The 27,005-nt window shown below is 41.9% G+C and overlaps 1 protein-coding gene across 2 annotated transcripts in view; it reads left to right on the top strand.

The window, feature by feature from the left end:
* larp (La related protein) overlaps window positions 1-27,005 on the top strand; it is an 89,662-nt gene that overhangs the window by 27,764 nt on the left and 34,893 nt on the right. Inside the window, exons 1-6 of one of the 2 annotated variants that reach the window (XM_022085292.2) lie at window positions 14,089-14,627; window positions 16,996-17,069; window positions 19,077-19,127; window positions 20,163-20,403; window positions 21,482-21,595; window positions 25,337-25,554. In XM_022085292.2, the coding sequence (XP_021940984.2) occupies window positions 20,190-20,403; window positions 21,482-21,595; window positions 25,337-25,554 (546 nt within the window). In that variant the 5' untranslated portion in view covers window positions 14,089-14,627; window positions 16,996-17,069; window positions 19,077-19,127; window positions 20,163-20,189. Of the gene's footprint in view, window positions 1-14,088; window positions 14,628-16,995; window positions 17,070-19,076; window positions 19,128-20,162; window positions 20,404-21,481; window positions 21,596-25,336; window positions 25,555-27,005 lie in introns of those variants that run through there. The other variant, XM_022085291.2, reaches the window with a different exon arrangement.

The following is a 27,005-nucleotide window of genomic DNA, read 5'->3' as shown; positions in this document are numbered from 1 at the left end:
TCTAGTTGGACACCCCTATATCCTGGACACCCCCTTATCCTGGAACTTGGTCACCCCTTTTGATGTAAGTTGGACAGGTTCATGCACTTGGCTTCAGTGCTTTTATGGGAAACTTTTACAATTACGTATTTTGTTATTTTAGATTTCTGTCTGGAGGATTTCCTTATGGTTTAGGTGTGAGACGTTGGAATGCAGTGAAAGTGTATATTTATTCTTTTGTTGAACCCTTCTCTGGAGTTTTAACTTTGTGACTTCTGTGCTTGCAACTGAGTTAAACAGTAGTTAGATTTTGTAAGTAAGTAGGTTACATTGTCGGTAAACGTGAAGTATCGGTGCCCTTCCATGCAAGTTTAATTTAGTGAAAACAAAATTCGTAAAAAATTAATTTACAGTTTTGATTTTTCTTATCAATAATTTCCTTTTTGGAAAGGCCTCCATAATTATCTACAATTACCACATTGTCATTACACGACAATCTGAAAGGATAATTTTCCCCTTTCTCTCTATCCTGGACACCTCCGTAAATTGGACACCTCCGTAAGTTGGACACCTCCGTAAGTTGGACACATTATCGTGGAACCGCAAGTGTCCAAGTTAGAGAGGTGCAACCACTCGAATGGTGCTGAAGCATGAACTCTTGCCGAAGAAATGCCGAGGTTTGCCCCCTTGTTTATTAAGTCCCTCTTGGATATGAACCCAGTATATTTTTAAGTCCTCCGGGTAGGCATCCCTGGCTTTCTAAAGACGGCTAAGCATATATGTACGATATACTGAGTTAGTCTGCTAGGGATAGCGACCTAAGGCTCTCTATTCTGGTTTAAAACTCATTTTGGTTCATTATACAGGGTGTTTACGTCTCGGCGCGACAGATTTAACGCCTGACCCGTGACTGGAATATCGTTACCAAGTCAGCAGGACAGTCACGTTCAGTGACCATAAAACCTGACAAGTCTCCGTAGTGGTTTTTACCACATGCAGTATTGTTTGTCATTTCATTAAATGTTTGGAACGGTAATACCTGAGACCTTTCTCGGTGGACACCCTGTACGACCGTGCGCAAAGTAATCGAGATAACCCTTGTTGTGTGGTGTTCGTTAAACCCAGTTCTCTTAAGATAAATTTGAAGTTTGTAAATTAATTGAAGGTAGACATGATGGATTTAGTCTGTCTTTTTTCATTTGGAATTACTCAAGGTTTGGCGTGTTTTGTTCGCTGTGTTGACCCACCGCTGAGCAATGCTGTTTCGGCGTCAGAGAGCTGACAGTTCTCGGTTAAGTTGGTCATTCGAAAGGAATATTTCGTGCTATATCGACTCTGAATCGAATTAAATTCATTCTTCGCCAACGAAGTTTTTTTTTTTTTTTTTTTGGGACGGCGATAGAAAGTGACATTTGACTGTTCAGTTGACGTTTGATGGCGTAATGCAAGGTGACGGCGCTTGTAATTATTTGACTGCAAATTCTGTCACAGCAACAAATTTCTCTCCTTAGCTTCAAGGACGTCTACATTCATACATCACACGCTGTGGAAAAAAAATACCGGTGTTGGAAACTGTACTTCTGTGAAATTTCTATATTTTACTTTGAATTCAGCGATTTTCAGAGATTTCCCACTCCGATTATTCAGGAAAAGAGAATTCGGCGCTTGTCGGGGCGAATCTGTGCGTTGCACGTCCGTTTTAAGTGCTGGACGATCGGGAGTCGGGGTAACATAAGGAAGCATATACTACCCACACTGCAAACATTATTTCCCAGTGACAGTACTTACTGTCCACCGACCACGAGAAAAGCCCTGCGGAGGTAAGTCGTTTGTGGTGCGGTGTAGGGGGAATGTTTCTAATAAGGTGGACTAGAGCAGTGGTATTCAACCTTTTTTGTTCGCGTACCCCCAGATATAATTTCTCTTCAACTTTTTACCCCCAAATTTGTTGGTGTATAATTCAAGTTATACATAGTATATAATCTACATCTAAAATAAATTAAATAAATTACATTACTGATTATTCAGTGTTTATCATAAAATAATATTTTTCTAAAATTTCACGTACCCCCTAAGATTTCTTCGCGTACCCCAGGTTGAATACCACTGGACTAGAGGGCTGCTATTGGTGGGAAGTGTGATACGTTAGAGTTTAAGGTTACTACACAGACTGAAAACATCAAGCAGTTAAGAGTAGCGTGTTGTAATGTGTTCTGTGGGTGTTGTGATAATATCCTGTGAGGTAATCTTAAAGCTGTACCCATTAGAACACATGAAAGCCTGTCGTCTGTTGTTCGTTCAGTGGTTGTGGAACGAATGCTTTTAGGATGGGTCGTCACTCGTCACGAAATCTTGCGCATGCGCGAATATCGAATTCCTAGCAGGGCTGTATTGTAGCTGACTGTCGGTAATGTCTGCCTCGTAAGCTAGTGACGTTGGCGAAATGTACATGTTGGTCCCGTGCGCGTTAATGGGGGATTTTGGGAATAAGTGGAGATGTTTTTTTTTACGTCACGTCTCCCAGATGTTTTTTGACGTGGCACTCCCCGTTTTAACGTTGTTACGTATAATTTTTCGGAGTCTTTGTACGGAATCGCTTGCGTTCGTCTCTGTCCGTGCCATTTTGTTTCTCGCCGTTAGGGAAGAATCCCGATCGATGGCGTTTGGGAAAGGAGAATTCAGAGGCGAGCGCCATGACTCAGGGCAAAGAGTAAATTACATAATGATGGGCTTTTGTGAAGACGGTCGTGAATTTTCTGGTTTTTGTAAATAACTCACCCTTATGCCGCGTTAAAAACCATAATCCTTTGATTTATGTTATATGAATTAACTTGTTTTTGCCACTGATGAAGACCTCTTGAGGTCGAAACGCGATTGGCGTTGGTGTCTTTTAAAGTGTAAACAGTTTTGTTTGTATGCGTGTTTTATATGTGGATTTTCTAGTTCCATAAAAGACTGGGAGTTTTATTATTTATTTTTCTGAGCTGTTGTAAAGTTTTGAAGGACTTGCGTGGTTGTTGAAGGTTTTAGGAGGGCCCAAGAGTGCGTTTTAGATAATCGATGTTCTTTAAGAACGTAACCCTCTATAACGGAAGGCGAGAGCGTGCTGTGGTAATGTTGTTACTCAGTATTTGAAGATGCGTTCAACACTGAAAATTGACGCGGTCGGTGGTAGCATTGGTTGATGTGAAATCCGGTTACGTGAAAAATGCAACTTTTCGTTTTTAAAATCTCACATTTACGCGCCGATGGGTAAATAAACAAGTTTATACGCGTGACCTTGAAATTCATTCTAGGCGCCGCGTTAGAAGATCGGGTACAAAACTGAAGTGTTTTTTTTCGTTCGGACAAGGACATCGCATGACCGAAGCTACAACCCGAAAAGTGTCCCAGGTTGAAGTCCCGCTTAAGACTTTCTGTAGTTACGAATCTAAGCATTGTTGAAGAACGGCGCTGTCTTCATATAGTTCGTTTGTTTTAGCCGGGATATTTCAGGAACATACAGGAAGAGTCCTGTGAATATGTTTTCTGTTCTTTGCAGACGATTACAGCGACGGGCATCAGCCCCGAAACGTCGTCAGATATTTGAGTTGTGGAGAATAATTGCAAGGGGGGAGTGAACGTGGAAAACCACGTAACAATAGAAGATGTTGAAACGTGTTCCTGTCTTAGTAATAACATTTTGATTTCTCAGCGTTTGGTGTTTTTAATATTATCCCTATTTTTTATCGATGGTTCATATGTATTCTTTTCCCGGTTCGGTTAAATGTTGTGTGGTTGTTAGTTATACGGAATATTGGTTTTAATCTTCCGTATTCACGACATTGATCCAGATCTAGATGTGATCTATAATATTCAGAGCTTTTAAGTGTTCTGACTGCGGATAGTGGGCCCAGGTCTGTTCGAGGATTTGTTGACGTGTTACGATGGTGTTTTGGATTACTTGGAGGTACACCAGAGATGATAGGTCGAGAAGATTAACAACAGAGTTATTCTTTTTGAGATTACCCCCGCCCTCCCAAATGTAATGGGACAAGATTTCAGGTTAAAAATTGAGAAATCACGATTTTGAGATGAGGAACTTATTTCCTTTTGAGGTTCAGCGTTTAGAGACTCGAGATAAGACGTATTTCGCGGGGATAATTGTTTTAAGCTTGTGAGAACCCATACGACCATCAGCTTTGCTCCTGGGGACGGGAATGAAAGAGTGCGTGGCGGGAACTGCTACGACTGATTGATAAGATTTTAGCACATCTCATCTTCAGCATCGTATTCGGGAGGTCGCGGGTTCAAATCTAGGCCCCGGACGCCGGATATCCTGACTGGGTGTTTTTTCCGTGGTTTTCCTCTGTCCCTCTCGAGTCAAATTCTGGGATAGTGTCTTATATTACGCCACTAACGTTTCCTTCCACATCCTTTCCAATTCTCGACGCACGATAGTGAAAAACGTCATTAAACAAGCTAAATAAATAATTTGTAGTTTAGATGCGTCATGTTTGTGTTGAAATTCAGTATATATTTATTTATTATTTCAGTCTATACACAAACTTAATTTTAATTTTTAAATTAAAATTAAGTTTGTGTATAGACTGAAATAATAAATAAATATATACTAAATAAATAATAATAATTTCAGCCATTTGTCGATCTGCGTGGCGTTTTAGTCACGTGCTTATGATGATGCCGGGTGAGAAATATATTTACGCGATGTAGGGTTTTTTTTGTACTTGTCAGGAATTCTGTCTTGTTGTGGTCACAGTGACTAGACTTTGGGCGTAAGTCCGGGGTTCGATCCCGGCTGGTGTCGAGACCTTCATGGCTTCGTAATTAAGCGGCCGGCTAGTGAACCCGACCTCAAACCGGCGGTCCTTATCTCGTGACCTTGAGAATTACGTACCGGGACACGTCTCCACGGCACGATGATCCTAGATTAAGGAAGGGAACAACTTTGGCTCTTCGTCACTGTCGTGGCGCGTTTTAAGTCGATCTTCTCATGTGTCGGTTGCCATGTCAACTGGTGGAGTTTGTTCAGCTTGTGTTTTGTTCCTCACGTGTTTGCACACATGGAATCTGACGTTATAATGTGTTTGTGAAGTTGGCAAGGTGATGGTTCCGACTCTGGGCCGATGAACATACGTCGATCTCAGCGAACCGGGGAAAGTATTAACTCCCCAAACGATGACATGAGTTATTTACTCTAAGGTCTGAGCATTTGTGCACTCACGGACACATTCTGATCTCAGAATATGTTGTCGTCAATGAGATGAATACGCGATCTGTTTTTCTTTAGACGTTGGCGTCTGTTCGAGATATTTGTCACATTTGAACAACGATATTTACAAATTTATGGAACGTAAACTTGTACCAGACTACGCTACTCTATAACCCGGAAGACAGCCATTTTCGAACACGTCACCATGACTACAACCTGGAATCTGTTTGAAGATTGGATGTAGCTGCCCGGTCCTCGCCGTATTCGGGTGATACAGGTCGAAGATGTGTACTGCCGCCATGACACAGGGGTGAAGGGGTGTTGATTTCCAGCTCCGTCCATTCTGAACCTAGTCGGCTCCTTGCCTTGGCACGGGGTGGAGTTGTAGCTTCGCTCTGTGGCTGGCCGGCCGGCTGGCCATCGAGCCACTGTGGACGTGGTTTGGTTAGGTTATGTGAGGTTAGGTGAGGTTGGGTTGGGTTAGTTTAGGTTAGTTTAGGTTAGGTTATGTGAGGTTAGGTTAAGTGAGGTTAGGTTATGTGAGGTTAGGTGAGGTTGGGTTGGGTTAGTTTAGGTTAGTTTAGGTTAGGTTATGTGAGGTTAGGTTAAGTGAGGTTAGGTTATGTGAGGTTAGGTGAGGTTAGGTTAGTTTAGGTTAGGTTAGTTTAGGTTGTGTTAGGTTAGGTTAAGTTAAGTGAGGTTAGGTTAGGTTAGGCTAAGTTAGGTTGGGTTGTGTGAGGTTAGGTTAAGTGAGGTTAGGTTGGGTTAGGTTAGGTTGGGTTAGGTTAGGTTAGTTTAGGTTAGGTTAGGTTAGGTTAGGTTAGGTTAGGTTAGGTTATGTGAGGTTAGGTTGGGTTGGGTTAGGTTAGGTTAGGTTAGGTTATGTGAGGTTAGGCTTGGCTAGGTTAAGTTAGGTTAGGTTTGGTTAGGTTAGGAAGAGAGGCGGATATCGTGATGGACCCCCGGTCATCCTCTTTGGAATTGTGTTATCTGATTGTGTCGTGTTTATGTGCTGTGGCATATTGAAGTGAAGTTTTGCAGATCTTGAATTCGCTCGCTGTTAAACAGTTTTGTTCGGCTTAGGACGGATTGCCTTGATGCGTATCCCGTGCTCGCCTTCCAATCCGTTGTAGCCTTAACAATATAAGTAATGTGTATACTGACTGTACTCTAAGGTGACTGTCTCTCGGCATAAGTTTAAAGAATAGGATTTGAGATTTTCACGGCTGAGAGTCGAAAATGATTGGCTGTCTTCTGGGTTGTGGGAGATCCTTGCTGCCTCCATCATCATGGCGATGTCGCCCTGATGATAGACGCGTTCGGTCGTTGTATTTATCAGTCTTTGACGCTGATTGTGGCCCGGCTGTCTAAAGTGGGATTGTAGGTTTGGGTCTGTTCGCTGTCGTGTGTGGACAGAGGCTTTGATACCATCTGATTCGCGGGGTAAAATTCGTGTTTTAACGCGAATATCCGCGTAAAACGGAGAAACGTAAATGCCCGCTTGCTTAGGATAAGACCCGGGCTCGAACTCATTGAGCCTGCGCGACGTCTTGTACAGTTGCCGCGGATAGTATATGACGCTCCTTATGATACAGAAAGGTAGCGAACCCGCTAAGAGTCACCTGACCTGGTGGGGCGCTCTGATTGGACGATGTCTGTTCACAGCCACTTGTTGACTTATTTCAAGGAATTTTGTTGTTTTTGTCTCTGGTGTAGCAGAGTTTGCCCTCGTTAAGCGCGCTATCTGTTGGATGTTTTCGGCGTCTCCTCATTTGGGGTCGTGAACCGGAGTCTGTGTTTTCCTCGTCTAGATAATAAGCTGATTCCCTTCCTTCGTCGGCCAAATGCACGTCTGTTCGGGCAAAGGAAACTTCCTTTTAAATCGGGGTTGGATTCTGGTTTTCGAAGACGTGTTCCTGGACACGTGGACCTCGGAACGTATTTGTTAAACGTTTTAGTCGGCCCTCCGTTCGCTGTCTGTGGGCAAACATTCGATCGGCGTCACCCCTCGACTTCCGTTGTCGAAGCTGAGGTGATTTCCGTGTATTTTAAACAATTTCCGCCATAGTTTTTAAAACTTCTTAATACCGCCATGGACGTCGTGTGTAACACTCCTAAGCTGATCGCTCATATATGGTCAAGTATATTCTCAGCCGTTTATGGCTCGTATTTTGAGCCAGTTTAATCCATTCCACTACTCACGCGGCGTAATATATGGGAAGACGACTTTTAATAATTCCTACTCTTTATCTTATATGGAGATAATTTTCATGAGATTGGGAGGGTATGCAGCACGCACGGCGTGACACGGAAAAGAGTGATCCAAGACGCGTCGTGCAGTCGGAGGTGATTAGTGCTTCCATCATCAGGACGATCTCCCAGACTGCTCGGCGCAGTGTCTCAAAATGCTGTGATCATCAACCGCTCACTTGTTTCTTGGTGCTCCCCCCCCCATCCTTTTGTCACAGTTGGCAGGCCCGGAAGGGGCGATCTTTATCCTGGAACTAGCTTAAAATCTTAAACAAGTTCAACTTGAACTGGTCCTGTCGCCGTTGGGAGTTTCTGGGTCAACGCGTTTGCGTTCCGAATTGGTTTTGAGTTTGTTTATGTTTTTTGTAATGACGTAACTGCGAGGTCATGAGAATGACCTTGAAATGCGAGAGAAACCCCCCCCCCCTTGTTTAGGTCAATGATTTGTTCACTGTGAACTGTACCAAACGTTGTGTCAATCCACTGATCAGTCGCTCTTTGCTAGCCGGTCTACGGTTTTTGATGAAATTTAGTATGGGCGTTATGCGTTTGGAGCTGAAGTACAACTTGTGATGGGGCGGTATTGTTCACGGTTTTGGTACAGTAATTATTTGTAATAATTTTGAGTAACACATTCTTCTGCGATGTTGCGCCAAAAGTGTTTTTTTTTTGGATATTTTTCGACGTTGGTAGGCGTCAGTTGGCGATACTGAAGGTAACTGCGTAATTTGCGATACGTCGATAACGAGCGAAGTCTTGGTTGGGAAATTACTTAGCTAGTATCATTCGCTGTTAAGGGATATTGGACCTTATGAGATACTGTTTATGAGTGCATGTTTGTTATCGTTCTCATGGTAACCCTGCTTATCGATTTTGGGCCTTTTGGAATAATAATAATAGCCGGTGGAGAATCTTGTCTTGTTGAATATTTGAGACAAAGTAATTTTCTTATCTCCCCCCTCCCCGTCTAACGGGGCGAGACACCTGGTATTGTCACTGACATTTTGTTACACGAACACGTGTTTAAAATTCCGGAATACATTCAGGGCGTGTTCTACGCGCCTTTCCCTTCCAGATCGACCCAGAAAAGAAAGTCGCTCGCTGTTTTGTCTGGCGTCCTTGGTGGCCTTGCAAACGTCCGCATAGCTGTAAGCTTGTGTTGCTCCATCGTTCTAGAAGTTCGGTTTTGCTGGCGTGGCGATCGCCAGACAACGCGGGCAGGCCTGCTTCGTTGACAGTCGATGTGTCAGCTTCGCGTCGCTCGTATTGCAAGACTTATTTAACACCAATATAATCGATTACGTCCCGTGTTAATGTCTGACGCTTCATGAATCACAGCGAAGACTGGACATGAATGTTTTCTTGTGATTTACCGTTTCATGACACAACCCGGTAATAACAATCGACTTCAGTCGACAGTCGACTGACTACGCCCGATTGTCGAAAGCCAGAGACAATGCTTTGGAGTTTACAGCCGTTTCTAGAATCATGTTCTCTCTTCGAGGTGTTTCAAAATGCCGTCGACAGATGACACTGTTTCTCGTCATTTGTAGATCAGCCGAGAAGCTTCGAGAATGCGGCGCGCGCAGCATAAAAAATGGCGCCACGTGGTTTACGCGGAGGGGGAGGGGGGGTTGCAGGCGATCGCACCGTTGTAGTCCGTAAGTCGACAGAATGCAAATGTTTTTTGTGCGTCTATTGTTGTGCTAAAAATTCAAATTCTTACTGTGTTTGAAGCAGACGCGTTTTAATTGTTGCAGTTGCCTGAAGATGATTATGGTCTTCCGGAAATAAAATTCGCGTGACAACAATGTTGCGTGTAGTGTATATTCAACAGTTTTTTGTTTTGTAGGAACTGAATTTCAGGGGTTTTTGGTGGAATATTCGCGCAGTGCTCTGTCGGAAATGTAAGGCGCTGGCTGTTGAGTGATGACGTGCTTTTTTAACACACCTGGAATTTTCTTGGAGGGACTGAGGAAAATCACGAAGGGTTTTTGTAAAGGTGGTGCCCGGTTTTTGTACTGAGGCGGTAAGATACATGCAGTTGATTGCATTATCGACTGGAATTGTGATAGTTTGTAGTGGCATTCAGAATGCGTGTTGTGCAAAACTAATTTTTGCAGGAAAGGGGTTAGTGTGTCAATTGTTGAATTCATTGTCATTGTAATTGTTGGTGATGGTTTCTACGGCCTGTAGTGCGAATATGAAGCCGGGTTGTAGCGCCGCGTAGTCTGGTAGAAGTTTACTACCGACGTTTCAGAGGTCCTCGGTGCCTCTATCTTCAGGGCGATGCATCCCAGAAGACAGCCATCTTCAAATGATCATCTCCTCGCGAGCAGGGGAAAGTTTTCTCATGATCTTTAGTCGCCCCGTCCTGTGCAGTATTTCGTTTGTTTTCCTCAGTCGTGCCCCGTCACCAGTCTGTCAAGGGCGTACCGCCACAAATCACCAGTGTCTCATTTGATTATTCTGAACATCTGTACCGCTGCGTTATCGTGTCCAAAGCCAGTCTTGCGCGTAAAACCGAAGCCCATGTATGCGCAGTGTGGCAGCGGCCAACGCATGTTCGCTGCACTGTACATCGGTTACCGGATAAAGAGACATTAATTTTGGTTCGGTTAATACAATAAGGCTTACGCCGTCTTCTGTCAGATACAGGGCTGCGCCATTTTCAGGTCCCCGCAAGGACAGGTGATGGATGAGTTGGCATCGCGAGAATCAGATTATGTTGTGGCTTTTGGAAACGGCCCTAGGTTAGGTTTCGCCGGCCAACATTTCAGTTGCACTCGGTTATACTTAGCTAATGCCTGACAACTGAATAAGTCTGTGACCCTCGCCTCATAAACTTTTTACTGAAGATTTTCTTACGCGTTTGTTTATATATGACCGCGGCTGGGAGTGTTCGTTCGGCGTTTTTATACAAAAGATTAGTTTAAATTTTAAGGTCTGGTTACAGATGCATGAGAATTACTATTATTAAATTATGAGACGTACCGACCGACGTTTCGGAGGTGTTTACTGCCTCCATCGCTCTGATGATGGAGGCGGTAAACACTTCCGAAACGTCTAGTTCCTACGAGACAGCAAGACAACACCTCAGAAGTTCGCCGTCTTCAAGAGGTTCAGTTTCTGTCGTTTTTTAAAAAGAATGTGACCATTCCGACACTTGCAGTTGAAATTGTGAGCATTTTATAGAACGGGACAGCCGAATATCGACTTTCTTCCTCGATATTTCTGGTCGTGATAGGGAGAATCGATTGAAATGTTCTGTATTGTTATCTGTGGAAGGGTGAGAAACATTTCATTGTTGCTTAAATCATCTTTATGTGATTATTCTTTGGTGCTTTGGAGATTTATCTCATTTTAAGAGAGTGTCGGAGATCTTCAGTTGTTACAGTAAAGATTTTCGACGCGCGTCTCTTGTTTCGAATTGTCTCAACAGGAACAAAAGATGTTTTGAAATGACATCGAACGCCATTAAAACTTCCACATCAGATGCGACGAGCTGTTACTTTGAAAGTAACTCACTTGATTTGAGCTGATAGTCCATTTTAGAAAGTGGCCCAATTGTGCCGTCTTCCCCTAAGCACGTACAATAATAGGTTTCTTTTGAGTTGCTTCGGAAATTCCTAATTCCGGATTGAGTAAAGGTGACATTGTTTAAACAACCAGCGCTTTTGAAGTCTTCAAGCGTGTACTTCTCCACATTGTTAATTGTTGGTCTGCTGTTAATTGTTGTTAATCGATGATGAATTTCGTCGAAGTAACTGTTAACCGAATTTTGTGTTAGGGAAAGGTAAGTTATTTATCTCTGTTTCGTTTAGCTCGTGGAAATGTTCCATAACTTTCAAAGTCCACCCATTGTTGAAGTTTTTAATCGCGGAAGTTGTGAAAAAGTTTGCTGACGAAAACTTATTGTCCCTCGAAAGAGCTTTTTTTTTATTATTATACAAAAGTTACGAAATTGAATGTAGTGAGATATGTTGAAATATCGTTTGTGATAATGCCACAGTATCCTTGACAACGAGCATAGGCATTTTTTCCCCTCCGGCTTTATTTTCAGTAACTGTAGATTTCTGACCTGATTCATAGACCCGCGAACAGAGATTATAAATTTACACGTAAAATGAACTATGTCGCCAGCTCTCGTGAGACGATAATATTCAGGGAGATGGTGTATAAAGTATCAATTTACCCAAGCAGACGACATTTCTCTAGACATATACATAATATATTTATTTATTTAGTGTTCTGTGTGACGACAGGTCCATATGAACAGGATCCTTCCATCCTTTTCTCTTCTCGGACTGGGACCTGTTCATATACGTTCTTGGCAGATGATCCAGAAGTGGTTTGCCATTGCCTTCTTCTGTGTGTGAATGGAGTAATTGTTGGGATGCCACGGAGGAAAACTCCGTGTTGCCTAGACCACGGCCTTGCCCAACACAAGTTATAAATTCGGGCACCGCCGGGAATCGAACCCCAGACCCCAGGATTACAAGGCCAGCGTTCTAACCGCTGGACCACAATGTTATCTGAACAAAAAATCAGATACCGAAGATGGCTGTCTTCTGGGTTGTAGCGCCGTACTGTCATCACCCTGATGATGGAAGCAGAAAGGACCTCCGAAACCGTTCACTTCTACCAGCAGGCTGTACGGCGCTACAACCCGGAGGACAGCCATCCTCGGACTCACCGCCGTGGAAAACCTCAGACCGTACGAATCCGAGAAGTGAACTCGTAGCACGAGGAGGCTTTGGTGGTTTCTTCATCTGAATTGCCTGAGAACAGAGCAAACCTCTGAGTTGTGTCGTCTGAAACGTCGACGGGGGTTTGGAAATTGAGGCTCCCTGGCAATCGCCTGGGTGAACTGAGGAAACCCACGAGATTGCGGACGTGTTGTGGTCGAAACAAGGCCAGGTCGATGCAGTGGGACGGAATGGAATGTCGACTGTGGGACACGACGTTATGTGACCGGCCGGGGCGCTCCGAGAATAGACCCACAGAGGCCGAGCTCTGTTTTCCCCGTTTCGACACACTTAAAACGTTAAACCTTCTGGCGCCACGTGACTGACATTACATTTGCCTACTAAAATGTCTGTTACGGACGTTTCGGCAGAATATGAAAATACCTCCGTCTTCAGTGTAGATATTTGAAGATGACTGTGTTCAGGGTTGTTGCTCCGTGATAGAACTTTACCATCGTTTCGGAGGCCATTACTGCTTCCATCGTCAGGGCGTTAACGACAGTAAACTTCAGACTCATCGCCATGGAAACCTCAAATCCTAGGTAGAAGGGATGTTTTCATGGACCGTACCCCCTTTAAGTTTTCGCCATATATAAAAATCAAGTGACTTAGGATCGGGAGAAGTCTAGAGACATCTCGCCCCCAAGAGGTTCTTCTCAGAACACAAAATGGCCGCTTCGTGCTCACAAACAAATGCGTGCTGCAAGTCGTAAGTTTACTGACTCAACAAAGTCACATGAGATATGACGTAAGTGCCGTGAAGTGATTCATGAACAGCATTGAGGTCACGTGACGACCAGATTCTGGTGTTGTGACTGTTCACGTAGGTACTGAGGCCAAACCAGGCTTTGTCCACAGTTTCCACGCCATTTTTGTTGTCTGCGCGTTTAGCGTCGTCAGTTGTTTTTCAGTTCTGGCTTTGCTGTTATTCTCAATGGATGTGTTTCTTTCCAATATTATAATCGCTCGAATGAGCTGAGGTCTCTCGCCCGCATACTTTTTCGTGTTTTAATCGTTTAATCTTTTAAAGGAAACAGAAAGATTCTGAACTATGTTCAATGTAGGTGACTCCCGTTATACGCGGTGGATGTGAGGATTGGAGACTGAGTCCGGACTTCGACCCCACCACTTGGCTCTTGGCTGTCCGTTATGTTGCCGACAACAAATTTAATTAATTATCGTCCTGATAACGGAGGCAGCAAGGACGTTCGAAACGTTGGTGAACTACTCCTACCAGGCTACACGGCGTTTAAACCAAGTTGACAGCATTGAGAAGCTCACGTTTTATGTACAGACCATTCCGAAAACATGTCGTAATGCTGATTGGTGATTACTCAGCGGCTTGGTTGACACTGTTACAGTTAATTATTTATTGTTTTGATGCCTGTAATTTTGGAAATCACGGCCCTGATTATCTGGATTTTAAGGAAGTTTTTCTGTACGTCGTAAGAAAATTTTTCCGGTTACAGCGAGATCATGAGGTTTACAGGGATTCATCTCAATACTCCTCGTGTATAATATGTTAATTTATGTTCGTAATTCTAAGCGCGTATTCTGTAACTTTCTCCTGCCGAGTAATCAAACCCTTCAGTAGACTGGCCGAGAGGTCTGTGGCGTCGCGATGCCCTCTTCGGCAGCGTCTAGACGCTCAGAGTGGAATGTAGTCGCATCGATTATCATGTTAGCGCTAAAAGGTGTTTTGGCACGTAAATTTGGAACTGCGCGTTAAATTCCTCCGAATTTATTAGAAACTGCTGTAATCTTATTATATTATAAAAATTCATGTTTTGTAGTTAAAAATGACGTCATCAAACAATGCTACGTTACATTTGTTGCGCTGTGCGGCCTTGTAGAAATCTACCGACGTTTCGGATCTTTTTAAATATTAAATTTAATGTTGTTATTCCAACTGATATTCGATCCTTCTACCCGGTTTTACAAGCCAAAAATTATGTACACATTTCTCATGTACCCATTGAAATTGCGTCGTAGCTCGTGTCTCCCGGCCTCAGCGACTCTAAGCAATGTTTTAATCTGAGCCCCGAGGAAGCTAAATTGAGTATACGGAGAAGCAGACCCTTCGTTCCACGTTTAATTTCTCTAGAACAGGGGCAGGCAGGCAACCCGTTACATGATTCAGAAATCGGCCATTTTGAAGGCAAACATTTTCATCCACCGTGGAACGCTGATAAGAAAAGGCATTGAAGAAGCTTTAGGGCAAACAATCTTAAAAGAGAAGTTACTGTGACAAATGCAGCATTCGTAGCTGTACGCCTTTAACGTCGAAGTCCCGTTGTAAAATATTGTTGACCTTGGAGACTAGAATCGGATTAGATTAGATTAGCTTGGGGGCGAGTATAAACAACCCGTGCTGTCTGGCCAGCCATGATGTGACGTGTGTCCCCATCTGACAGAGCAATCTTGCACTACGAACTGAGGTAATGGTTTATATTTGGCTAGGTTTTAAAGTCTAAAGTCTATAAACAGTTTTAAGACGATGGCACTCAACAATGGACGTACTTTGTAAGGGCAATCTGTGTGTAATTATTATGCGGGGTTTACTTCATACGAACCAACGCTGGCAACTCGACACCGATCGCAGCGACGCGTATCGTCCTGAAGCCGAAACAAGATTCGGAATTAAGCGTAGGAGCGCCTTATGACATCACGTCTTCTACGTCGAGGGACCGGATGCCTGTCGTGTCGACGCCGTCAAGATTCCGAGCGAAGGACGCCACACAACACGATGCTCGACGTTTCAAAATCCAAAGTGAACCGAGGGTGGCCATGCGACACGACGCTGTTGAACCGCCGCCGAGCGTCGCGACTCTAATCGTCGGTGACGCCGACACAAGATTCCATGTTTTGCTTGGAAGAACCCAGGGTTGAAATTCGACGCGACGCTGAGCGTCGTGAGGATTATGGTTATTAAATCATTCCTCACTCTAACCTAACCTAAAATAACCCAACCTAAAATAACCTAACCTAACCTAAAATAACCCAACCTAAAATAACCTAACCTAAAATAACCTAACCTAAAATAACCCAACCTAACCTAACCTAAAATAACACAACCTAACCTAACCTAAAATAACCCAACCTAAAATAACCCAACCTAAAATAACCTAACCTAAAATAACCTAACCTAAAATAACCTAACCTAAAATAACCCAACCTAACCTAACCTAACCTAAAATAACCCAACCTAAAATAACCTAACCTAACCTAATCTAAAATAACCCAACCTAAAATAACCTAACCTAAAATAACCTAACCTAAAATAACCCAACCTAACCTAACCTAAAATAACCCAACCTAAAATAACCTAACCTAACCTAAAATAACCCAACCTAAAATAACCTAACCTAAAATAACCTAACCTAAAATAACCTAACCTAAAATAACCCAACCTAAAATAACCTAACCTAACCTAACCTAAAATAACCCAACCTAAAATAACCCAACCTAAAATAACCTAACCTAAAATAACCTAACCTAAAATAACCCAACCTAACCTAACCTAACCTAAAATAACCCAACCTAAAATAACACAACCTAACCTAACCTAAAATAACCCAACCTAAAATAACCTAACCTAAAATAACCTAACCTAACCTAACCTAGTAAAGTGGACCAAAGCAGTAGATCCAGCAAAGATTTTATACGAGTGCATGAGTTGTGTTCTGCAGTGTTCATTTTTTGGCTCGGTGCGGCAGTGGACGTGTGTGTGGATTTTAATGCAGTTTTTCCAGCTCATTGGATGGTATAAGCAAAGCACGCAGTGAAAAAATTATGTTTTAAGATAATCTCCTGAAAGCTGGAAGGCGAGTTTCAGGAGGACAAAATGTTAAGTCGCCAAATCACAGAGCATCTGATTTGGGCTCTGTGAGGAGTCGGAAATATTGAATCTCCAGCAAGCGGTGGTTCTGATGATCTCATTCTGAATCAGGAAAATAAAATAATTGATATAGTGTATTTTTAAAACCAAGTGCCGCTCAATGTTTGTCTGACATTTCACGTTTCACTGCTTTCATCCCTTTCAGAATTCAGCAAATCTTGCAGAAGGAATGTGTAGAACATTGGCAGATGTCTTTGAAAATAATTGCTGTATCTGATACTCTAAAGATAAGTGTTCTTAGATTTAGGGATAATTTTTGTTGTGACATTTAAGGATGATAAGGTTTCAGGCGTATAAGCAGTTGTTGAATTTCCCCTGCATTGACACTGTGACCACTCTGCTCGTACTAGTATAATTAAAATTATTCTTAAAATGAACCCTCACACAATTTTTATACAATTTTTACTCCTTTTTGGAGGTTTTTGATGTATTTAGACGTTTGGTAGGACGAAAGGCGTCTATCTGTACATGGGACAGTATATAACACAGAAAGACGCGGACAGACATCCATGCCTTGAGTGGGATTTGAACCCACGGTCCCAGTGTCCAAGCTTGACCAACAACCCTCGCACCGAATTCATATTATTGTCCCGTTCTTGATCGGTATGAGACGTAAACTTAAGAATGTCAACATGAGATGAAGAGGTTTCCACGTGTGAATAGAAGCAGATGAATCTTTTCATGTTTGAATGTAGCTGGTCAGAGGAGTCTATTATTTTGATTATCTTACTAAATAGTGTGGTTGAGATTGATATGTTGTCAGTATTCTTGGGTTGTCGGCATTGGAGCGTAGCTGAGGTCATTATCAGCGTTGTTTGTGCATGTCTTTATATAAATACCTTTTAGTCAAAATAATCGTGGGAACTGTGAATCCATTATTTTCTAATGGAATTTTCGTTTTGTTCCAGAAAATGGAGTTGTAAATGCTGTGAAGCCAACTATAGTCAGAGCACCTCGTGATCGCCGGAGATTCAATCAACATGTAAGTGCCGAGCGTCGTAGACAGAAAACTCAACCAATCAGTAAATATTACCATATTGATGGCGTAGTATCTGGCTGGAGATTGTTTCTTAGAAAAGGTGGATAAAACGAACAGACATTGGGAATGTCATGTCAGCCGCATGAATATTTCATCCCCAAAGCTGCTGAATTAATTTTAAATAAATCTGGTGCCTACTCATTCTTGACCTCGGCACTAGATGGGGGTGAGTGGTCAGCGTGATGCCCTGGCTGTGATTTGCCTCTGGTACCCATTGCATAGGAGGCTGGGTGGGCCCCAGAGCCGGTCTGGACGCAGAGGCTAGGGGAAAAGAATCCTCTGCCCCCGTCGGAGGTTGAACCCCAGTCGTCCAGTCCATATCCAGTCACTATACTGACTGAGGTACGCTGGCTCACACGCCATATGTCGTTGGGTGGTGTACGTCTGGGTTTGTGTACATCGTAAACTTTTAAAAAATTTTAATCTGCCAAGCACAGAGTGAGAGCGAGTGAACTCCATGAAGGAAAGCTGACAGTCGATCAGGTAATCTTGAAATTCCCCTCTGCGAGAGAATGCGGAGGTTCGTTATTGTGCCATGCGCCTGATGCTGGCGTCTCGAGCCAGATTAATTCTGCCCACTTCTTACTTCCTCTGTGCCTATCTGCCCCACCCACCTGATCTTCCTAATAATATTTGGCAAAGAGTTCAAATTATGGAGCACCTAATCACCAGTTCGTATTCCCACGAATTGATGGCTGATGATTCTCACTCGTTATAATTTCAAACATACGATAACTGGTTCTGTATGAGACGTGTGGCTGTTTCTTATCCATCTTCTGCTAAATGTAACCTGTTTGTTGCTGACGGTGAACGGCTTTGTGCTGTTGTTGCATGGCTGCCATAGTCATTTCAATCAGCACAGAAACTTACCTCAACAGAAGTTACTTATTCTTTGAAAACCACCATAAAAATGTCAAGAATCCCACGTGTTTTTGAAGATAACCATGCACTATTTTATGGTCCTTGGTCAGTTCTTGTGTAATATTGCTTGTCAGTCCCACCTCAGAAGTTTTCACTGCCTCCGTGTTTATATAAGAAATACCCATGTACAAATGTTAGAGTCCTCCGGTGGAGTAATTGTTGCACCAGGTTTCATCTGTGGGAACATGGAGGTCCATGATGAAGACGAGGTATTCTCGGTAAGATTGCGTTTCCATCTAACGTATGGAAAGCAAATGACACGTGATCTTCGGCTGTGTTGGCGAGATTTCAGATTCTCGCACCAGTGAGTATGAAGATGATGGAGTGTCTTCTGGGATGTTGCGCCATTGGCCGATGTTTCAGAAGAGACTATTTCCTCTTGTCGTCAATCAGTCGTGGAGGCAGTGGGCTCCTGTGAAATGCCAGTCACTTTCTACGATGCAAGGATTTTAATGTAGCAAGAGTTAAAGTAATCAGTGTTAGTTTTTAATTCTTGTCCTCGCAGAAATTTTTTTGTTGAAAAAGTATTTTACGTGGTTTTCGATTCACAGACATGCTACGGGCGTATAGTTTAGGAAGGTTAATTGCTATTTTGAGGGAGATCAGAGACGTAGAGTAGTGGGCCTGTCGATGATGTTGCCGAGTCTGATTGTGTATTGTCAGCATTGTAATCTTGTACTTTGTCTGTCTTGGTGCAACAAACTGCTTTACGCACTCTCGTAAGTAAAGGTTTACGTTGTTGTCATGTTGAAGTGTCTGAACTAGAGATGTAGGAGCACGATGTTGATGCTGTAATGGCAAGACCTTCGTTCCATGTTCTGACCCCATTTGGAAATGTCAGGCAAATGTACAGGCAGCAGGCATTGCCCCACAGAGTTGCCAGATCTTGCTTTTATAAAAGCTGCAAGATTTGTTGTTTTCAAATATTTTTCATAGTCAATGGTGTTTTCAGTTTCTTTTCAGGCAATTGTTTTTAAAAATTCGTGACACGCCACTGACACTTTTTCTTCAACATTTCTTTTTATTCAGGCAAGTGACTTCTCAGATGTCGATGACTGGCCAACTCTCGGAGGCGCTGAGGTATGTATTTGTGCGACCTAGACCTACACGTTTCTGTCATGTAGGTTATGAACAGGCCTTCGTTCACGTAGCATGGCGTACAGCTCTTAGGGAGACATGTATGACCTTGACTTAATGCTGCCATTCAGACTGATTTTGATTGCGGGTTATAATGATAATACAGTCGTTACAGTGGATATCACTTTATTACTAGATTATTAACAACCACTTTGATTTGACATTCTTTAAAGGTCACATTCATGTTTTCTCTTTACCGTTAAACATTTAAGAAACTACAAGTGGTGTGTGATTTTCGTTAGACCTCGGTGACCTCTTAAGAACCGACTGATGTTCACAATCTTCTTTAGTGTATATTTCGATGTAGAAAATAAATTGGGATTATTTCAAGATATGGTATTATCTTGTTGAAGTAAATCGGTGTTCAAATCTCTATTGCATTAGGAGCAGGCAGTATGTTTGAATACAGAGTTTTAATTGAATAATTAATTAGTCAAGCATGGTAGTTGATCAGTTGTTTGTTTACAAAATTTTAAGATTGCTGTCTTCCGAGTTGTTGCGCCGTGTAGTCTGGTCGATGTCCACCAACGTCTACCAGACTACACAGCGCAACGACCCAGAAGACAGCAGTCTTCAGACTCACCGCTGTGAAAACCCCAAATCTTACATACAAAATTTTAATTTATAGTCGGATGCATGTGTTCTTTGCTAAACTAGCATTTGGGTGTAAGTTCTAGAGTCACGAGTTGTGATTCTTGAACGCTCTAAATAGTGAAAGTTGGAAATCTAGGACTTTTAGATTAATGTGGAATTTAATCCAACACGTTAAGTTTAATTTGTCATGCAGATGGCTGTTTTCTGGGGGTAATTCTGGTAGATACTGACCTGTTTTTGAGGAGCTTATGCCTTCTGATGGTAGAGGCAGTAAGCTTCGCCGAAATGTCGGCCAGCATCTACCAGACTACGAGGTGCTGTCTTCATTCATACTTAATAACTATGAAAACCTGAAATCTCAATTTCTCTTACTTAAATCTGTAGAAGAAAAGTCAGGTGAACCCCGTTCCAATGGCAAAACAAAATGGTCACATAAAGGGAAATGCCGGGAGCAGTAGCAGCAGTACCAGCAGTGCACAGGCTTCGAACGGCGACGGAGCGCATGGCCCGTCATTCCCCCCCGAAGAAAAGCCCGTGGAGAATGGCAGCCCGTCCTTCGTGGAGGACCAGCATAAAGGCTGCAGCCAACCTGCAGGGCCAGAGGCCGCAGAGAGGAGGAAAAAGAGTGAGTACGAGTGGTAGCACTGCTGTACTATTTGACGCCCTGGATTTGTATGTCTCTACCGGAGCTTTGTAAAAAATAAATTTGAAGCTGTCCCACTATAAGCCATGTAGGCACTTGGGGAGAAGAGGAGATAGCTCCTACTCATTCTTGACCTCGGCACTAGATGGGGGTGAGTGGTCAGCGTCACGCCTCGGCCGCGCTTTACCCCCGGGGATAGGACCCTGGTACCAATTGGATAGGCCGTAGGACTTGTCTGGTTACAGAGGGTAGAGGAAAATATCCCCCGGTTCATAGTCAGTCGCTATACTGATTGAGCTACCCCGGCTCTGCACGAGGTCGGTAGGCGTTTTGAATTAGAATGCTAATTTGTTTTGTGTTGTGTTGTGTGATTTTTTGCAGCAGTTCGAATTATGTTTTAAAACCAGGTAATTTGCTCACAGAAAGATTGTTTGTGGTTGCACTAACATTAATTCAATGTTTTAGAATATTATTGTGTTGGTAATATTTGATTATGTGAATTGTGCGTTAAAGTAATATCCGGGTGTATACCGTAAAAAATAAAAGTACACAGTTCAAGGTTGAATGAAATTAACACGAATCATAATATGAGGTCATTCATGTTACATAATGATTGCGTCTAATACAGAATTAAATGATAACTCGTGCAGAAACAGAACTACGGTCCTCTCAATATTTCCTTGTGATGCGTCAGTAGCTGGTGTGCGAAGTTGGTTTTTTCGTCTTTTAGGCATAATTTACTTATAAGTTCATCGTCAAATATTTATGCGCCCAGACTTTGCTGATGTTTAGCGCAGTTTTATTTTATGTTTTAAATTCAGACAGGATCTTGTACATTGTCTTTCCTAATTGGATTTTAAAGCTGCTCATAAGTCTGTGTGTTAGGTGATACCCTGTGGCGTTGTAAGTTTATTTATTTTAGTATTTTTTTGGAAATTGCATCGATGAATTGTTTCTGCTCGAGTGTTAATTAATATATTTTAAAAAGTTTAATAAGACTGAAATTACTTAACAGTTGGCAATGCTTTAAATACAGTGTATTTTTTTTATATTTGAACAGTTCCAAAGCATAAATGGGTTCCTTTAGACATTGACTTGGCCAAGTCATGTGGAAAAAGAGAGCGTGTACCGAAGTTTTATGGCGGACATTACAAGGACAGGAACGGCGATCACGGTAAATAACGTTTTAGTTGTACGTAGTAGTACCTTGATAATAGTGCTACTGTGTCAGAGATGCTTTACTTATTTATTAAACTCATAATAAATTGCCTTTCAGGTTTATTCTAATACTGCTCCAGAAACAGCGCAGTTAATTGTATCAATTGGTTTGATTATCGAATCGTAACATTTTTAATAAAGCTTCAATGTAAAGTTTTGTACGTCGGAATTGTTACAAGCTTTGTGAATGGCGTTTCTGTCGTGACAGAAATCGAAATTAAATACCCACAAGGCAGTGTGGATTTGAGGTTAATTCATAGCGTAATTGTACGGATTTTGTAAGCCTCATCTTAAAACAGGCAGTGTTAGCTTTTGAATGATTGACCATACGCGTCATAGGTGCATCTGTTCGCTAACAAGTTCACTGCTGAAAGAAGCTTCCAGAAATTATATATATATATATACTATAAAATCCGGCAATGTATAGAATGCCTAAAGTCAGTAGGCAAAGTGTGAAATTCAGGCATTCTGTGGAATGCCCAGGCATTTTATAAAACTCCTAGAACTTTTAGGCAATGTATGAAACTAACAGTTTATTTTATACTTTGCGTAGGTATTCTATATAATACCTAGGGATTTTTATAAAATGCCTCAGATTCTTTAGGCAAAGTATATCACAAAGAAGTTTCTGTATTATGATTTATACAGTTTTATTTTATATTTTGTATTTGCAAAAATTTAATATAAAACAATTTTTTTGATTCTCAAAACTTTTGTTACGTTCAGATTCAGTAGCTTGGTATTTTCGCGACTGTCTCGCACAACCTCCATCTTGACAGCTTTCCCAATCGACTTTGATTAATTTTAATTTGCTCAACGAACAATATTAACGTCGCTATTTATTTCAGACTTTGCCTTCTGACTTAGGCATTCTATCTATCGCCGGTAACACTGCCGAGGTATACTTAATGTACATGCTTATACTTATTTATGTTGGTGTAGAAACGTATAGCCTGAAAGAAAGCCGTTGTTTGACACTTTGCCAATTCAGTGCATTCTCTGCGTTAATTAAAGTTGCTGTGCCAAAGTTTGATGATATTATTGCAGTCGCCTTCCTCGAGATCGTACAGATCCTTTAATTTTGTTTGTTGTGGACATTCGATAGCCCAGCACGAATTCTACGATCTAAAAATGAATTTTTGTGTACCTGCAGAAAATGATGTGCTGACTGGAGTGTGTCATAAGTTTTCTTTGACGTGCAAAGCAAGGAATGGAATTCGTGTTCAATTAATCGATATAAAAGTTTTGTTTTTTTCCAGCAGCTTTTTATATACTCCTACAAATTTTAAAATTGGTAATGTACACCTGCTTTCATGCGTTGAATACTTCAATTGTGGAGCATTTGAAAATTATGATAATTCGTTATTAGAAGATTTTAAGATATCTAGTTGTTATATTCTGAGTGAACGTTCTTCAATCTTCTTTCATGATCGTTGCATTTCTTTAAATAAATGCAAGTTGTTCTCAAAGTCTCGAGGTATCTGACGATGGTGTGTCATGATATGTAAAATTTTTGTTTTGGGCTTATCTTGTGCTTCGAGGTAAAAATGGGGAAAGGGGGCAGAAAGCCTATCTGTTGAGCCCCCTGGTTGTGGTACCCTCAGATGTCTTTTTTACCTGGAGGAGGAAACAAAATCCTGCTTCTGAAATTTTATTTCTTTATAATTTCATAGACTGATCTGGGTTACTGTGCCATGTAGTCTAGTGTAAGTTTACTGACATTTCAGAGGTCATCACCCTGATGATAGAGGCAGCAAAGACCTCTGAAACGCTGTTAAACCTCTGCCAGAGACTATATGGCGCAACAACCCGGAAGAGAGCCGTCTTCACACTGACCACTGTGAAAACCTCAAATTCTATTAATTTTTTTGTGAATTCAGGGCAAGAAAGTCATAAGTGATGTTTTGCTTTCGTAGATTATTTGGCACGGAAATATTGTGGTGGAGCCAGAAATGACTAATGTGCAAACAAACCAGAAGGGCTCGGTGATTGATTCACTGCCATGAACACACGACTTCAGAGCTTGAGTTGGCAGTCGGGGTGGGCGCTGTCTCTTTTGGGGGATGCTTTTTTAATTGGCGTTCATTCTGAGTTTTGTTGTGACTGTATTTAAGTTCATAATTCAAATGTGGGTTTGGATCTTGGATGAAAAGAAGCATAGCTGCAGTTTACAAAATTTTTATTCAGGTTATAGAAAAATGTAAAAAAATAATTAACGCTGTATGCATACATTTCAATTAAGAGCGGGCTGTGGGATATTGATTAATTTCTTGTAACATATTTTTAGCAGATTATCGATACTCTGGTACGTTATGTTCTGTTATATAATGATCTGATGTGTAATAGGATTGCATTTTTGCATATTACCACAACATAAAGATGGAGGAAAATTGAATAAGCCGTTGAATAGTGTGTCTCGTTGAGGCCATGTGTTATATATATCCTCCGTTTATATTGTGCAAAAACGAAGTCTTTGGGTAAAGGGTTATTGGGAGACATTTTTAATACACGCCAGAGATTCTGTACACATTGACAAGAAAATTATTATTTTAAAGATTAAAGTCAAGCTATTCCACTATACACCATGTAGGCACTTGGGGGGAGAGGTGGTATAGCTCCCACTCTTTCTTAAACTCGGCACTAGATGGGGCGAGTGGTTAGCGCCATGCCTCGACCACGTTTTACCCCCAAGAAAGGACCCTGGTACCCATTGGATAGGAGGCTGGGTAGGCTCCAGAACGGCATGGACACAGAAGTTAGAGAAGAAAATCCTCTGCCCCCGTCGAGGATCGAACCCCAGTCGTCCAGTCCGTAGCCAGTCACTGTCCTGACTGAGGTACCCCGGCTTACACTGTTCATAAAATGAAATTTAATCTTAAATTGCTGTGATAAGGAAGTACCCAGTCTAGGTCACCACATTTTTTGTCACTCATGTTGAACTTTGGAACATTAGTGTCAGCGTCTTGTGAACGCAGTGATGGACCTTTGTGTTCCACGAAAGACAGAAAATTCACATGGCCGGATGGGTGACAATTTCTCAAGACAAACTCTATTCCACGAATTAGCCCAGTTATTTATCAGCAATATATGTCGGTACTGCCAACATTTTTATGCTTAGGGGTAATATGTGTTGCTTGAACGTTGGAATGCAGCAGAAATTTCAGAAGTAAGTCTAGTGCAGACGTGTCTCTGTATCTGTCTACTGCATTTTTATTTTTATTTTCGTTGTATTATTTTATGTAGTTACAATGAATGTTTCGTTGTTGATTCTACTTTTTATGTGATTATGAATAAACTTTGTATCTTTCAGATGATGGTCTATGTAAGAAGTCACAATTATGATGATTAATTAAAGGTGGCTGAAACTGTTAAATATAATAATATTTGCTTTCAGTAGAAAATTTTGTAAACAGTTTCATATGTGAGATTTGATGTTCTCGCGGTTGCGAGTATTAGATGGCGGTCATTGCCCTGATGACGGAGGCATCAGGCAAATTCTGAAACGTCGGTTCACTCCCGCCAGACTCCATGCCGCAACAACACAGAAGACGGCCGTCTTCAGAATTTTGTATTTTTGAACATTTTGTTATTCATTCCGTACTAATAGAAGCTTTTGGTCATCGTTCAATTCTGCAATTTGGGATGGTGCAAGTGAAGTAATAGCAGTCATATGGCAGCTAATAGGATTCTTCTGCAGGGTCCGACTATTACGGCCGTGAAGATGGTGATGGTTGGAGAGGTGCTGATGGTTGGGACAGAGGTGGCCATCACTATAGAGGTGGTCGTGGCGGACCCAGACACAGAGGAAGAGGTGGTCGCGGTGGCGGACGAGGCTCGGGACGGGGGGGTTACCGAAGAGGGGGACCGCCCCACAATGAGTCTGACTATCCAGATTACCCAACAGACTACACTCAGGTAAATTACGTCTCTACGGCTTGTATGATAAGTTACGTCACCTAGCCCTCCCCATACTGTATGTGCAGTTAGCTGGTATTTCAGTCTTCTCCTTGCGTATTTTTTTAAATCAAACCTCAGATCCAAATTGTAGAAGGGAACAGGACGTAACATTATCATCCCATGTAACTGCAGCAGCGGCACGTTTGCCTTGTAATTTATGCAACCTGATAACCCACCTTTCAGTTTCAGAGCTTTGAGACTTCGCGTTCACGGGGGTCAGTCTCTTCTTCCAAAATGGGCAGTTCCACAAGTCTAGATATTCAGTTATATGTGGAATTTCGTTGGTTTTACTGAAGTAAGAAAGTTATCGAATTGGGCATGTTACGGTATTTTCCTGCAAATTCTTTGTCATTGTCAGTATCTCTTTCTCCCCGTAGAGTGGATCTTTTTCTTTGGTTTCTTGTTTGCCGCATCAGATCTTACACTTTAGCTATTGGCGTTGTCAGCAGGACTTCATTCCTTTGTCCCCCATTTTGTTGATTTTCTAGGCGTGTGCTATTTTTAGATGAGTGCCCACCCCCTGCAAAGCAGCCATGGCCTTGCCCACTGCCGGATCGAGATATGACAAATAAGACTGTTTGAATTTATTTATGATATCTGAAGCTCGTCGTGCCTTGTAGAGTGTTCTAATTATTATTTGTTAGTTCAAGTCTGGGTTCTTGATCATTGTGATAAATATTATCCAGTCTTTTTGAACTGTTTTAATATCATGGCCTGTCTCAAAATAGCACGTGTGTGAATGTCTCTATAAAAATAATGTTGCTTCACCTGAGTTTGCGTGAGCGTAGGACAAGAACTTGCAGATTCTCATAGCAGCCGTGGGTCGCCCGCGCTAGTCACTTCTGTAACTCCTTGAAATCCGTCGACCACCTGTAGAGAGACCTGGATGGTTTTCTGTGTAAGTTTCTGTGGGCATGTGCCCAGTCGGTTGCGTGTTCATTATTGGCTGAGCTGGTTAGTGGAAGGAAACGGAGCGGTGTAAGAGCAACACCTAAGAAGCAAGGCTTAGACTTTGAGGAGAGATTGATTAATCCCTATGCGGAAACTCGGCAGATGACTTGAAGTAGCAAGACTTGCGATTTGTAACTGTAAAGAACTTCAAGAAAGAATATAATTATTTGTGATAATAGAGAGAGTAATAAAACCGTATTTTATACAAACAACTCGGCAAGTAACTTAGTGATTATTGCTGCAATAATCTGATGATATTAGATCTGTAGTTCCCATGGTTACAGCATCATGTTTAATTTCATCAGAATTAGTGTCTTCCTGGTTTGAATAGATTTATTTGTCTTTTCCGTCGAATTCCGCAGAATTATCTGTGTATAGATTGAAGTTGTCTTTCACGACTCTTCCAACATTAACATTGTGGGACAATCCTTGAAGATATTTATAGAATCATTTGATAA

The sequence above is a fragment of the Zootermopsis nevadensis genome, unplaced genomic scaffold, assembly GCF_977971745.1.
Source record: "Zootermopsis nevadensis isolate Lab colony 2312 unplaced genomic scaffold, Znev_1.0 Znev_ptg000046l, whole genome shotgun sequence".
NCBI classification, from domain to species: Eukaryota; Metazoa; Arthropoda; class Insecta; order Blattodea; family Termopsidae; genus Zootermopsis; species Zootermopsis nevadensis.
This window is presented reverse-complemented; position numbering and strand designations above follow the sequence as displayed.